The sequence below is a fragment of the Myodes glareolus genome, chromosome 2 (assembly GCF_982192425.1).
Source record: "Myodes glareolus chromosome 2, mMyoGla1.1, whole genome shotgun sequence".
NCBI lineage: Eukaryota > Metazoa > Chordata > Mammalia > Rodentia > Cricetidae > Myodes > Myodes glareolus.
In genome coordinates, this window is record NC_142027.1 from 109,028,866 (window position 1) to 109,043,095 (window position 14,230).

At 45.2% G+C, this 14,230-nt stretch overlaps 1 protein-coding gene across 2 annotated transcripts in view; it reads left to right on the forward strand.

The window, feature by feature from the left end:
- Zan (zonadhesin) overlaps positions 1 to 14,230 on the forward strand; it is a 104,713-nt gene that overhangs the window by 64,287 nt on the left and 26,196 nt on the right. For both annotated transcript variants that reach the window (XM_087903495.1, XM_087903496.1), the window contains 12 exons: positions 1,864 to 2,005; positions 2,391 to 2,602; positions 2,976 to 3,117; positions 3,506 to 3,723; positions 4,561 to 4,702; positions 5,043 to 5,260; positions 6,367 to 6,511; positions 6,934 to 7,151; positions 8,504 to 8,645; positions 9,015 to 9,232; positions 9,643 to 9,784; positions 10,651 to 10,868. In XM_087903495.1, the coding sequence (XP_087759621.1) occupies positions 1,864 to 2,005; positions 2,391 to 2,602; positions 2,976 to 3,117; positions 3,506 to 3,723; positions 4,561 to 4,702; positions 5,043 to 5,260; positions 6,367 to 6,511; positions 6,934 to 7,151; positions 8,504 to 8,645; positions 9,015 to 9,232; positions 9,643 to 9,784; positions 10,651 to 10,868 (2,157 nt within the window). The remainder of the gene's footprint in view (positions 1 to 1,863; positions 2,006 to 2,390; positions 2,603 to 2,975; positions 3,118 to 3,505; positions 3,724 to 4,560; positions 4,703 to 5,042; positions 5,261 to 6,366; positions 6,512 to 6,933; positions 7,152 to 8,503; positions 8,646 to 9,014; positions 9,233 to 9,642; positions 9,785 to 10,650; positions 10,869 to 14,230) is intronic.

The following is a 14,230-nucleotide window of genomic DNA, read 5'->3' on the forward strand; positions in this document are numbered from 1 at the left end:
CACAAAGGGGCCTGCTTGTTGGGGTTTCTGTCCTGCCCGGTACCCAACAGCTGACAAGCCCCAAAGAAAATCACACAAAGATCTTCATAAGTTATAAAACTGATTGGCCCATTAGCTCAGGCTACTTATTAGCTCTTGTAGATTATATTAACCCATTATTCTTATCTATGTTAGCCACATGGCTTGGTACCTTTCTCAGCGGAGCAGCTCACATCTTGCTTCCTCAATGATCTAGGCAGAACTGTGGAAGGAGCTTCCTGCTTCCCAGAATCCTCCTGTTCTCATCGCCCCACCTCTACTTCCTGTCTGGTTGACCCATCTATACTTCCTGCCTGGCCAATCAGCATTTATTTAAAACATGATTGATAGAATACAGACAATTCTCCTGCACCACTCCCCCCCCCACTTTTCTTTAAACAAAGGAAAATATCCAGTTCATTTGTTGGGAATGTAGGCATAGTATTCCAGGCTACTTTCGGCTGGTTGGGGGCGCTGATAATCTTATGGGGACCTAAAGAAAATTTAGAATTATCATTAAGTCCTGACTGGAGTATCCTGTGAGTCTTGACCATCTCAGGCAGCAGTCTTGAATCTGTTCTGGATGTAGAACTTAGACATCTGGGCCATTTGTTCCTATCAGAGATTTCTCAGGTGGTCTTGCTTGATCAAACCTGAGTTTTCTTAACTCAGAATGAATCCACAGCCTCTCATTTCCTGTGGAAACAAAAGCAAAATCTCTTTTCCAAAGTAACATACCTTTTGACTTCAATTTTGAAGTCAAGGTATTTTCAAAATACCTATCTTGGGTTAGTTCAGTAGCATTTATAAACAACAGTCCTTTAGCAGCTGTTGCTCCTTCCTCAGTATTCAAACAATTCAAAGAGAGCATAATAACATACAGTATCAAGATTCTCTGTGTATTTTCCACCTTTATGCAGCTTTACCTTAACCTCTATTTCTTTTATTTTTACTTTTAACTTTTGGCTTTTTGAGACAGGTTCTCTGTATATCTTTGTCCTGGAATTCCCTCTGTAAACCAGGCTATCCTTGAACTCACAGAGATCCACTTGTCTCTGCCTCCCCAGTGCTGGGACTAAAGGTGTTTGCTACCATACCTTGAAGTCACAGAGGTCAATCTACCTCTGCCTCCCAAGTGTTGGGATTAAAGGTGTGTACCTCCACACCCAACTACTCTCTTTCTTTCTTTTTTTACTTTAAGAACTTTAACCTTTAGCCTGCATATATTTTTAACATATAGTAAACCATTTAGAGGTTTTCTTCATCTTTGAATCTGTCTTTACTGTATATCACTCTCTTTTTCTGACCACATGAGCCTTTAATTTACTAAGCAATATGGGTAGGAATAAAGCTGAGGCTTTGACAGCTGGATCCAGCCCATTCCTTAGCTTTCCAGCCTCATGGCGGAGGTACCGGCTGTAGCCATTTTTATTGCCACAACTCTATGGCGTTTTAAGTTCCCTGCCAGCAAGCAAGCTGCAGCATTCTGCTCACAGACCACATTCAAATGCTCTGTAGTCAGATCGCCTGCCTGAAAGAGTCAGAGTTTGCCCTGGCAGGACAGCCCAGAAAGTTGGCATTTTAAAACGGCGCAGCTTTTTCCCTGCTATGACTGAAAACCGAAAAGCATGCTTTCAGCTTTTCATCAACACCGTTTAAGTGTTTTGTGGCAGGACCTCTTAAAAGAGCTGCAGATGCAGTATTTTTTCATGTACTAATGGTTGATGCAGTAGATATGGGCCTATAGAATGGGAGGGAAAGTGAAAGTCCCGCAGATAGCAGTAAGGCTGTCTTCCTTGAACCAGCCCCTTTCCCACTCCCTTCCTCTTCCTGTGGCTTCTGCAGGCAGGCAAGACCTGGACTCCTAGAGGCTGTAGCCAGAGCTGTACCTGCACAGGAGGGACTGTCCAATGTCAGAATTTCCAGTGTCCTTCGGAGACTTACTGCAAGGACAACCATGATGGCAACAGTAACTGTGTGAAAATCAGTAAGGAAGCCATGGGAGAGGTGGAGCAGGTGTGCTCATGACTGGAAGAGTCCGAAGCAGGGCAAGAAGGCACTTAGTTCACACTTAAGAGGTCATGGATTCAAGGGTCCAAGTAGGAATTCTGGAATTCAATAGGAGGGATCCTGGGAACATAGAGTGTGACTGAGTCCTTCCTTTCTCAGGGTTAGTCTCCCACACTGAGTTAGAAGAAACTATTCTTTCCATCTGTCCTACGTGTTGGACACATAGCCCATCCTCAATGAATGAACACTACTAAGAAGGTTAAAAGCCCCAAACTCTGTTGGTTATTCTGCTTAGTTTGATATTTACAGCAATGCCTTCCTTGTGCCTTCTCCACTAACCCTTCTATCCTTCTACTCCAAAGCTATACAGTGCCCGGACCACAGCCACTTCACGGACTGTCTTCCCTCCTGTCAACCTTCCTGCTTTAACCCTGATGGCCGCTGTGAGGGAACCAGCTCTGAAGTCCCTTGCAAGGAGGGCTGCATCTGTCAACCCGGCTATGTGTTGGGTAATGACAAGTGTGTGCTCAAAATTGAGTGTGACTGTAAAGACGCCCACGGTACTCTCATTCCGGTGAGTGAGCTGGGAAATCAGGATGGTAGGGGGAGATTGTTGGTAGACCCAACTGATGTGAAATCTGGAGACAGTGAGGCCAAACGTAAGTACCTCTAACAGGAAGTGAAGTTGTCTCCTGAGAACTAAGTGCCAGAGAGATGGCTCCTTGGTTAAGAGCACTTGCTCCTCTATCAAGAGGATTGGAACTTTGATCCCAGCTACTCACAAATGCCTATAATGCCTATTACAAATGCCTCAAGGGACTGATGTGTCTTCTGGCCTCCATGAGCCATCATACTCATATACTCACATGTACACACACACACAAACATAAATAAATAAAAAGCCACCCTCAGACTTTACTTCCTTCCATTTCTTATGACTTCTGCAGGCAGGCAAGACCTGGATCTCTGCAGGCTGTACCCAGAGCTGCACCTGTGTGGGAGGCGCCATCCAGTGCAGGAATTTCCAGTGTCCCCAAGGGACTTACTGCAAGGGCAGCAATGATGGCGGCAGTAACTGTTCTGAAATACGTAAGGGAACCATGGGGGAGCCGTGGAGGAGGTGTAGAGGGCGTGCTCCTGATTGGAGGAACCAGAGGCAAGACAGGAGCTTCTTTCTCTGAGCCTAGAGACTGGGTATAAAAGTTACAACAGTGGGGGTGGGTTCTGGGACCCGCAGCTGAGTCCCCTCTCAGTGTCAGTCTCTCAGTGGGTAATCTCCCACACTGACTTGGAACTTGTCTTCTTGCTTTCTTCTCTCAGGACTTGTCACAGGGCCATGCTCAGTAAATGTTTACTAAATGAATAAAACAAAAGAAAACTAAGGCCCAAAGAGATATTGCTCACTTTGCCAGACTTGCTTTCTATAACCTGTGCTCTCTTGGGTCCCCTCATTGACTCCATTCTCTCTACCCCAAAGCTGTACAATGCCCCGCCCACAGCCATTTCACCAGCTGCCTTCCCTCCTGTCCACCTTCCTGTTCAATTATGGATGGCCACTGTGAGGAATCCAGCTCCAAAGTCCCCGCAACCTGTAAGGAGGGCTGTGTGTGTCAACCTGGCTACTTATTGAATAATGGCAAGTGTGTGCTCCGAATTCAGTGTGGCTGCAGAGACGCCCAGGGTGACCTCATTCCTGTGAGTAGATGTGGAAAAAAAGGGATTGGTGGGATGGCTAAGGAAATGGCTCACTGGGTAAAATGTTTGCCTTACAAGTGTGAGGGCCTGAGTTTGAATCTCCAGAACCTATGTAAGATGGATGTGGTAGCTCCTAGCTTCTACCGGAAACTTGTAGGCCAGCTAGTCTTATGATTGCCCAGAGACAGCCTCACAACACAAGGTAGAAGGTGAGGACCAATATTCCAGGCTGTATTCTGACTTTCACACATATCTGCACAAACACTCCAACACACATGACTATACATGAAAACACGCACACAGAGATTTAAAATAAAAGTGCAATGTGCTTCTTACCTCTGCTTTTGTTAACCTGGGATGTGCCTATATTTTTATTTATTTTGTTTTTGTTTTTTGAGACAAGGTCTCTCTATGTAGTCCTGACTATCCTGTAATTTACTATTTAGACAGACCAAGCAGGTCTTGAACTCACAGAGATCTGCTTACTCTGTCTCCTGAGTGCTAGGAGTGAAGGTGTGTGCCACCACATGGATGTGCCTGTCTTCAGAACTGACTCTAGAGTGTGAAGGCTGGTCATGGCCTGTCACTGAGAACTCTAGGCAGGCTGTTCATAACTGATCACACCTCCAGCTCTAACTGCAGGACTCCAGGCAGGTGCTGTGCTCTAAGGTACGCCCACATCCCCTAATGCAATTATTTTTTTCAAAGATTTTTCCACCTGTAGTTTGCTGACTCAGTAGATGCAGTGAGAACAAACTTACGTACCTAAACCTACGTAAAGAGGCTGTCTCCTTAGAGCTAGCCTCTTCCTCACTTTTCTTCTCATGACTTCTGCAGGCAGGCAAGACCTGGCTCAACAAAGGCTGTACAGAGAGCTGCAACTGCATGGGAGGGACTGTCCAGTGCAGGACTTTCCAGTGTCCCCTGGGGACTCACTGCAATGACAGCAATAATGGCAGCCATGACTGTGTCAAAATCAGTAAGGGGTCATGGGGGAAGGTGGGGAGGGTGTGCTCATGACTGGAGGGACGAGAGGCAGGGCAACAGGGAGCTTAGTCCCTGGGCCTCAGAGGTTGGGAGAGAGTCTGTGGACCTTTGGCTGTGCTGAGACCCTTCTCATTGCTGTTTTCTCAATGGTTAGTCTTGCCCATTTAGTTGGGAGATCCATTCTTACTTTTTTAAGGACTTGACACACACCCCATGCTCAGTAAATATTTTCAAAATTATTAACAATATGGAAAAAATCCTGAAGCTCTGTGGGCCATTTCTCTGCTTCCTTAGGCCCCATCCAGTAACCCCAATCTCCCTCCATCCCATAGCTCTGCAATGTCCTGCCCATAGCCGCTACACAAACTGCCTTCCCCCATGTCCTCCTTCCTGTACTGATCTGGATGGCCACTGTGAGGGCACCAGCCCCAAAGTCCCCTCCACCTGCAAAGAGGGCTGTGTCTGCCAACCTGGATATGTACTGCATAACAACAAGTGTGTGCTCCAAATGCACTGTGGCTGCGAAGATGCACGGGGTGACTTCATTCCGGTGAGTGGGTGTGGAGAAGAGATTGTGAGTGCTAGCTCAGTGGGTCAGTTGTTCTCTTGTGCAAGTGTGAGGACCTGAGTTTGAATCTCCACAACTCACTAGAGATGGACAGTTACCTATGTCTGGAATCCCATCACTCTACCAGAACATGGTGGGCAGAGAGAGGAGAACCCCCAGAACTGCTTTGGCATGTGGGCCAGCACTCACACATGTGAACACACACACATGAACATACACACACACTGTACAATCTTTAAAAAGATTTATTCTTATTTTATGTGTGTGGGTGACTGCATGTATTCATATATATCATTTGGGAACCTGGTATCCACAGAAGCCAAAAGAAGGCATCAGATTCCCTGGAACTAGAGTTACAGGAGTTGTGAGCAGCCATGTGGGTGCTGGGAATTGAACCCAGGTCCTCTACAAGGTACCAAGTGCTCTTAACAGCTAAACCATCTCTGGAGCCATATAAAACTTTTTTTTTTAAAAAAAAAGGTGGATTGTAGGCCACTTTTCTTTCATCTAATTCCTTCTGGAATGCTCCTGTCTGTATGTCTGGCCCTTGAGTTTGAAGCATGGTGAGGTTCTGGCACAGGCTAGGCAAGTGCTCTACTACTAAGCTACACCTCCAGTCCATCAGTGGAAGATTCTACCACTGAACCCCACCTCCAAACCCTCATTATAAAGACTCTAGACAGTAGTTCTACCCGCTGAGCCACACCCCAGCCCCTCACTGGGGGATTCTAGGCAGGGGCTCTACCAGTGAGCCACACCCTGGCCCCTCACTGGGGAATTCTAGGCTGGTGAGTTGTATGACTGAGCTATTATCCTTAGAGGTCCCTACTGAGGATTTAGGACCATGATCTACCAATGAACTGTTAATCCCCCTTCCCCATGTATAATTCTCTTTTCAAATATATTTCACCTATGGTTGACTCAATAGATGTGGAACTGATGGATGGATGGATGGATGGATGGATGGATGGATGGATGGATGGATGGATGGGGAGGGCAGACTGAAGCTGTTTGGACAGGAGGTGAGGTTGTGTCCCTGTAACAGCCTCTCTGTCCTCACTCCCTTTCTCTTCTTATGGCTTCTGCAGGCTGGCAAGACCTGGCTCTCCAGTGACTGCACCCAGAGCTGTACCTGCATGGGAGGGGTTGTCCAATGTCACAGCTTCAACTGCCCCCCAGGGACTCAGTGCCAGAATGGCTCAGATGGCAACATTAACTGCACCAAAATCATCAGTAAGAGGACAATAGGGATAGAGGGGAGGGTGTGCTTGTGGCTGCAGGGATCAGAGACAGGGCAAGGAGCAGAGGTAGTCTCTGGCTTCGGAGGCTGGACATGAGAACTAGCACAATCCAGAGGAATTTGGGGGCCCCACTCTGGATTGCATCCCTTTTTAGTGTTAGTCTCTTTAGTACTAGGTTCCCACACTGACTTGGGAGATATATTCATTTGTTCTCTCCTCAGGGCTGGCACCCAACGCATGATCAACAGGTGGTTGCTGGGTGAATAGCAAGGGAAAAATAAAACCAAAAAAAGAAAAAAAAAAAGCAGACAACATAAGTTGTGTTGGTCATTTATCCTAGCTCGGTTTCTGCAGCCTCTGTATCTTTGGGCCCCTCTGTCCCCATCTGCTAACGCTACTCTCTCTCCTTCATAGATATGAAGTGCCCCGCCCACAGCCGCTACACCAACTGTCTTCCCTCCTGCCCACCTTCCTGCTCAGACCCAGAAGGCCTCTGTGGGGGCGCCGTCCCAAAAGCCCCCTCCACCTGTAAAGAGGGCTGTGTCTGTCGATCTGGCTTTGTGCTGCATAACGACAAATGTGTACCCAGAATTCAGTGCAGCTGTAGAGACGCCCAGGGTGTTCTCATCCCGGTGAGTGTGTGCCAAATGTAAGCCTGGTGGACCTGGGCAGATAGATGGCTCAGTGAGTAAGGCTGATTCAGCACAAGTGGAGGACATGACTGGAATCTCTACAGTCCAGCGAACTGATTGCCGGAGGCCTTTATGTCATCTCAGGGTTTTATGTCGGAGGTAGAGATAGGAGAATACCCAAAATTTAAGGGCTTGCTAATCTGTTATCTGATATCTGAATATGGGATAAAAGGTGATACCAACACCCAAGATTTGTCCTCTGACCTCCACACATATGTGTTCCATCGTTAAATATAGAAACACAAAGATAAGTTTTTAAAAAAAAAAAAAGTAGGGGCTGGATAGATGGCTCAGAGGTTAAGAGCACTGACTGCTCTTCCAGAGGACCTGGGTTCAATTCCCAGCACCCACATGGCAGCTCACAACTGTCTGTGACTCCAGTTCCAGGGGACCTGACACTGGTGGCAAAACACCAATGCACATAAAATAAAAGTAATTTTTTAAAAAAGTAGTGTACCTGGAACTTGACTCCAGAGATAAAGGCACTTGCCTATGGGCTGAGTCAATTTATTGAACCTATGTGGTGGAAGAAGAGAAATGACTCCAGCAAGCTGCCTTCTGACAACCACACTTGTGCCATGGCATATGTACATGTGTGTGCACACACAAAGAAAAATATAAATGTAAGATTTGTTTTCAAAGTGAGATTGGTAGCCATTTCTCTTTCCCTTTGCTTTTGTCCATCTGGGGTTCTCCTGTCTTTATGGCTAGTCCTGCAGTGTGAAACTTGGTTGTGCATGGCACATGCTATGTAAGTGTTCTATCATTTAACCACACATCCCCTTACAGGTTCATCACTTGGGGATTCAAGGCAAATACTAAAAAGCCTTGCTTCATAACTGAGCTATGCTCCCAGACCCCTACAGAAAATTTCTCAGCCACAGTTTTACCACTGAGCCACATCCCAGCCCCTCACTGGGAGATTCTAGGCAGGTGCTCTACCACTGAGCCACACCCCAGCCCCTCACTGGGGGATCCTAGGCAGGTGCTCTACCACTGAGCCACACCCCAGCCCCTCACTGGGGGATTCTAGGCAGGTGCTCTACCACTGAGCCACATACCTATCCCTCACCTGGAGATTCTAAATAGCCACAGTCCCACTGAGCTATACCAAAATTCCCAGTTGTAATAGTTTTTTCCAGTATTTTCCACCTGTGATTGGTTGGTTCTATAGAATGAAACCTGTGGACAGGGAGGACAAATGTGAGCCCTTCAGACAGGGCACAAAGCTGTCTCCCAAGAACTGCCATCTCTAGATGTCTACTTCTTTTTTCTCTCCATGATCTCTGCAGGCAGACAAGACCTGGCTCTCCAGAGGCTGTACCCAGAACTGTACCTGCTTGGCAGGGAACATACATTGCCAGAATTTCCAGTGTCCCACTGGGACTCACTGCAAGGACAATGATGATGGCAATCGTAACTGTGCCAAAGATGGTAAGGAAAATGGAGAGGGTGTGTTCATGACTGGTGGATCAGAAATAGAACAAGAAGCTTAGTCTCCTGGACCTGAGAGATCAGGATACTATGTCACAGTGGGGAGGGTTCTGGGAACCCACAGCAGGGTCTCCTCTCAGCTTTCCTCTCCTAGTCATTTGGCTCCCACACTGACTTGGGAGACCCACTCTTCTTACTTTCTTCTCTCAGGACTTGGCACAGTTTATGCTCACTAAGGGTGTGCTGTATGGATAAACAAAGAGGAAAATCACAAGCTCTTCTTGCCCTGTCCTGCGTAGTTTCTTTAGTCCCTACTTCCTAGGCTCTCTATAGCCCTGTGTACTGACTTCATATCCTTCCACCCTGTAGCTCTGCAGTGCCCAGACCACAGCTACCACACCAACTGCCTTCCTTCCTGCATCCCATCCTGCTCCAACCTGAACGAACACTGTGAGGTTACCAGCCCCAAAGGCCCCTCCACCTGCAAGGAAGGCTGCCTCTGTCAGTCTGGCTTTGTGCTCAACAGGGACAAGTGTGTACCCAGAATTCAATGTGACTGCAAAGACTCCCATGGTGCTCTCATCCCAGTGAGTGGGCTTAGATCTGGGACTGGAGTCTTCCTTCTTCCCCTGTTCTGTGCGCCTGGGATGTACATGACTATATCACTGACCCTGGAGATGTTCAGATCCCAGAACATAGGAGCATGCTCTTTCATTGAGCCATATTCCAGCCCCTCACTGGGGGATTCCAGACAGATAATCTGTGGCTAAGACCTGTTCCCACCTTCTTCCTAGTGGAGTCTACATAGGCCCTCTCCCACCAGGCAGCTCCAGATACAATTTTCCCCTGCTTCCCACCTGTACTTAGCTGACTTAATAGATGTGGAGCCTGCAGGTAAGGAGGGCAAATATAAGCCCTTCAGACAGCAGGCTAAGCCTGTCTCCTTACAACTGGCTCCTTTGTCCTTACTTCCTGCATCCTCCTGTGACTTCTGTAGGCAGGAAAGACCTGGATTGCTGCAGGCTGTTCCCAGAGATGTACCTGCATGGGAGGACTTATTCAGTGCCAGGGCTTCCAGTGCCCCTCAGGAACTCAGTGCCAGGACATCGAGGATAACAGCAGCAGTTGTGTTGAAATCAGTAAGGAACCTCGAAGGGAGATGAAGAGATTGTCCTCATGCCTGGAGGAAACAGAGGCAGGGCAAGAAAGCACTCAGGCCCCTCCCTGGGCTTGGGAGTTCAGGGGCTGGAGGAGTAACATGGTGGGAAGGGATTCTGGAGACTGTGGCTAGGCTGTGTCCTTCTAAGTGTCAGTCTCTCCGTGGTCAGTGTCGCAGTCCATTTCTGTTGCTGTGATACCATGTGCTGTGACAAAAAGCAGCTTGGGGACAAAGGGCTTCTTTTGGCTCACAGTTCCAGCTCATCACTGTGGGGAACTTAGAGAGTTAATCACAGGCACAGTCGGACAAAGTACAGTGCATGCTTGCCCGCTCACTCACATTTAGCTAGCTTTCTCTTCTCTATACAGCCCAGGGCCAAACCCAGGGAATTCTGCCATCCACAGTGGGCTGAATTTCCTATATCAATTAATGTAGTCCAGACAGTTCCAGTCTGACCTGGACAAGCCTTATTACAACTCTTCCTAGATGATTCTACATTGTGTCAAATTGATAGTCAAAACTAACCATCAGAATTAGTGTCCCGTGTTATCCTGGGAGATCTACCTTTTCTTACTTTCTTCTCTTAGGAATTCCCACACAGCCCACGTCAGTAAATGTTTGCCGAACGGTCCCTTCCCAGTGCTAATCTCTTAATAGTTTCCCATACTGAGTGGAGGAAAACCATTCTTATTTTCTTTCCTCAGGGCTTGGCACAGTCCATGCTCTGCCGAATGAATAACAATGAATGAGTTCTGTTAGCCACTCTGCCCATTCTTGTTTCTCTGGTCACTGCTTCCTAGCCCACCCTGTCCTCTCCACTAACCTTATTCTCCTTCCACTCCATAGTTGTACAGTGCCCAGCTCACAGTCGCTATACCAGCTGCCTTCCCTCCTGTTTGCCTTCTTGCTTGGACCCAGATGGCCTCTGCAAGGACACCAGCCCCAGAGCCTCCCCCACTTGCAAGGAGGGCTGTATCTGTCAATCTGGCTATATACTGAGCAGTGACAAGTGTATTCCCAGAACTCAGTGCAGCTGCAAAGATGCCCAGGGTAACCTCATCTTGGTGAGTGGGCCTCTGAAGTGGGGTTGGGGGAGGCTGAAGCTGAAAATGTGGAGAGGATCTGAGTTCTTTTTGTTGTTGTTTTCCAAGAGAGGCTTCTCTGTGTAGCCCTGACTGTCCCGGAACTTGCTCTGTAGACCAGGCTGGCCTCGAACTCACAGAGATCCACCTGCCTCTGCCTCCTGAGTGCTGGGGTTAAAGATGTGTGCCCCCATGCCCAGCTGAGGGTCTGAGTTCTAATCTTCATTATCCACGTAAACTGAATGCGACAGCCTGTATCTATACTCCTAGGGCTGCATTGAGCAATGGGAGGGACACAGCAGAATCCTTTGAAATTTGGGGGCCAGTTAGTCTTCTGTATCCAGAGGTAAACGACCACAAGGGGGAAGGCATGTCTCATTACAAAGTAGAAGGTCATACCCAACACCTGAGCTTGTCCTCCTGCCTCCACATGTATGTACACCTGCTCTCTCACACGCGAACATTCACACAAGCACTAAGATTACCTACTCCTCCCCCCCGAAAAAGAGTTAGATTGTGAATGACCTTTTCCTTTTGTCTGTTTCTCTCCATATTGGATAAATCTGTCTGTATGGCTGGCCCTGGAACATGCTAGACTCCCCCTTTTGTTTAAGTAAGAGAGTTCTAAGCCTACTACGAAATTATATACAGCAAGTACAAACCTACACAATTATATACAATAAATACAAATATCCTATTCTAACTAGCTTAAGTCTTGTATAAGAAATAACTTGGCCACGTCATGAAAAGAAAGTAACTACGTTTATATAATCTTCAATCCCATCAAAGATCTGAGAAGGGAAATAATGTTACCTGAGTAATTAGGAAGTGCAATCAAACTTCCAGAACATGTAACAAATCACATAGACAATTGGCTACCTGGGCAAACACCCAAAATCACGTTTGCAGCGTTGAAGCAACCAACTTTGGCTAAGGCCTAACGTAACTGACATACCATTTTCAAAGGCAAGGAACTTTTCAAAACTATCTTATCCTGTCTTGGCAGGATATGACAGTCCTGTTTTATCCATTTACGGATACTCTGTAACTCTGTCAGTAGTTGAGGTATGGGCATTTCTTTACCCAAAGGCCAGTTCTGCCAAGAAGAAAGGCTCCAGGTGGAGTGTCTTTGGTGCTCAACATTCTCTCGGGAATAGATCAGTGTTGCCAGGAGCTATTGTGTCTCCCTACCACAGAACTCTGTGTTAGATTAAAGGCCATTTTCTACAGCTCTTTGAAGAGGTTGAAGATTATCTATCTATACTGAATATAATGTCTATGTATCTAAAGAACCTGATTAGTCTAATTATAAATGACAAACTTAGATGACTATTGATCTATATTATTCTCAATATCTATCTAACTTAAAGACTGAAATAGTAAACAACTGTGCAATAAATGGGGACAATATGACCTCCAAGTATAAACAATGTGCAAGTATACATTGCAATATGGTAAATATATATATCAATACATAAACAATATATAAGTATCTTAATCAGAGGTAGAAGTGTACAATGCAATATGGTAAAATATACATATATCAATACAATATATATATATATGTCAATACATAAAAATATTTTAAACAGAGGTAGAAGCATGCATGCCTAAAATAGTCAACATAATTTAAGTTTGTATCAATATATAAGAATCAATACCAATATATTTGTCTAAAAACAATAACTCACAAGTACAAAGCTATTATCCCATAATCCAATTATCCCTCTTTTTTTTTTTTTAATTCCTGCGCTTATAAAATTTCTCCCCCAACCCTCAACCCTATACTAATTATAACCAACCCCTAAATGATGTCCCTAAACCCAAGGACAAACTTTACTGGGAGAGGGGACGTCGTTCTCTAGAATTACTTCCAGCTGTCATGGGGGCGACGTTCTTTCTGGGGGATCCTGTGAAAGCAAAATGATGGTTAAATTTAAAGATCAATGTCTTTTAAAATTGCAAATAGTCTCTGAGTATTTTGTGGAGGACTGGCCAGAATGTTGTACAAGATGTGCATCATTTCAGCTAACCACGTTGGAATCGTCTTGTGCAGCTGGTACTCAAAACAGGTCTTGTAGTAGCGCTATCAGTATCATGATGTCATATCAACCAGGTGGAGTTGTTGTTATGGGGCCCCATCTTCTTCCTGGAAACTTCAAATGTCACTGCAGGAAAAACTTATTGTTCATTGTGGAAAACTTACACACTAATCATATATATTAATCATATATTAATATCATATATTATATGATTATAATAATATATAATCATATATTAATCATATAGACATATACAGACATACATATATTCAATAAAAGACATGATAGATATATTTAATGAAAGGTATGATAGATATGAAGAAAAGTAAAGATGTTTTCTAAACTCATATTCCTTTCTGTCCCATATCATGGCTCTTGACATGAGACAGAGACTCCAGAAACTCTGGGTTTTTCTTTTAACAACAGGCTTGGAATTAGAGAGGGACTGAGCCAGAGTCCAACTCTAAAACCAGCTCTATAAATTTAGAAATATGATTTAGTATATTTTACTTACAGAACCTATTCAGTTTTCTTGATAGTCCTTATTGGGCCATTATTTTCCATCTGTCAGTATTCAGATATCCAGGGTCCCTTGAACTTTTCAAAAATCAGTGTTTTCCTGTGGAGATAAGAACAGAACCCTGCCCCCATTCTATATGTTTTTCTTATCAACTGTATGAATATCATCATTGTGGATGAGCTGTCATTTCTCCTTTCCAAGAGGTTTCTCCTCTTCAAATCGAACCTTTATTAATTTTGATGGTATCCACAATTTTTCTTCTCCTGTGGAAACAAGAGCAAAACCCCTTCCCCAAAGTAGCACATCTCCTGGCCTCCATTGAGAGGTCAGTACATCTTTGAAATAAACAGGTTGGTTTAGTTCAGAAGTTTTTTCCATTATCCAGTGCCTCTCTGCTGCTGTTGTTCCTTTCTCATTAGCATTAAGAAAATTCAAGGTTAATAAAGCATTATGCAATCTATTTCTGGGGGTATCTTTCAACTAAAATTTGGATCCACCCTATCTACATGTGCCTCCTGTAATTTTTCCTCAACCATCATCAGTTCCTTTTCTGCTTCAGCTGTTAACTCTCTGGGACTATTCAAATCTTTGTCACCATCTAAGGTTTTGTTTAAATGAATTATTAGATCAGGTGTTATCCCAACAGCTGGTCGTAGACTGGAAATGTCTCCTAATAATCTTTGAAAGTCGTTAAGCGTTCGTAACCGGTCTCTCCTGATTTGTGCCTTTTGAGTCTTAATTCTTTGTAAGCCTATTTTATAACCTAAATAATTAACAGAATC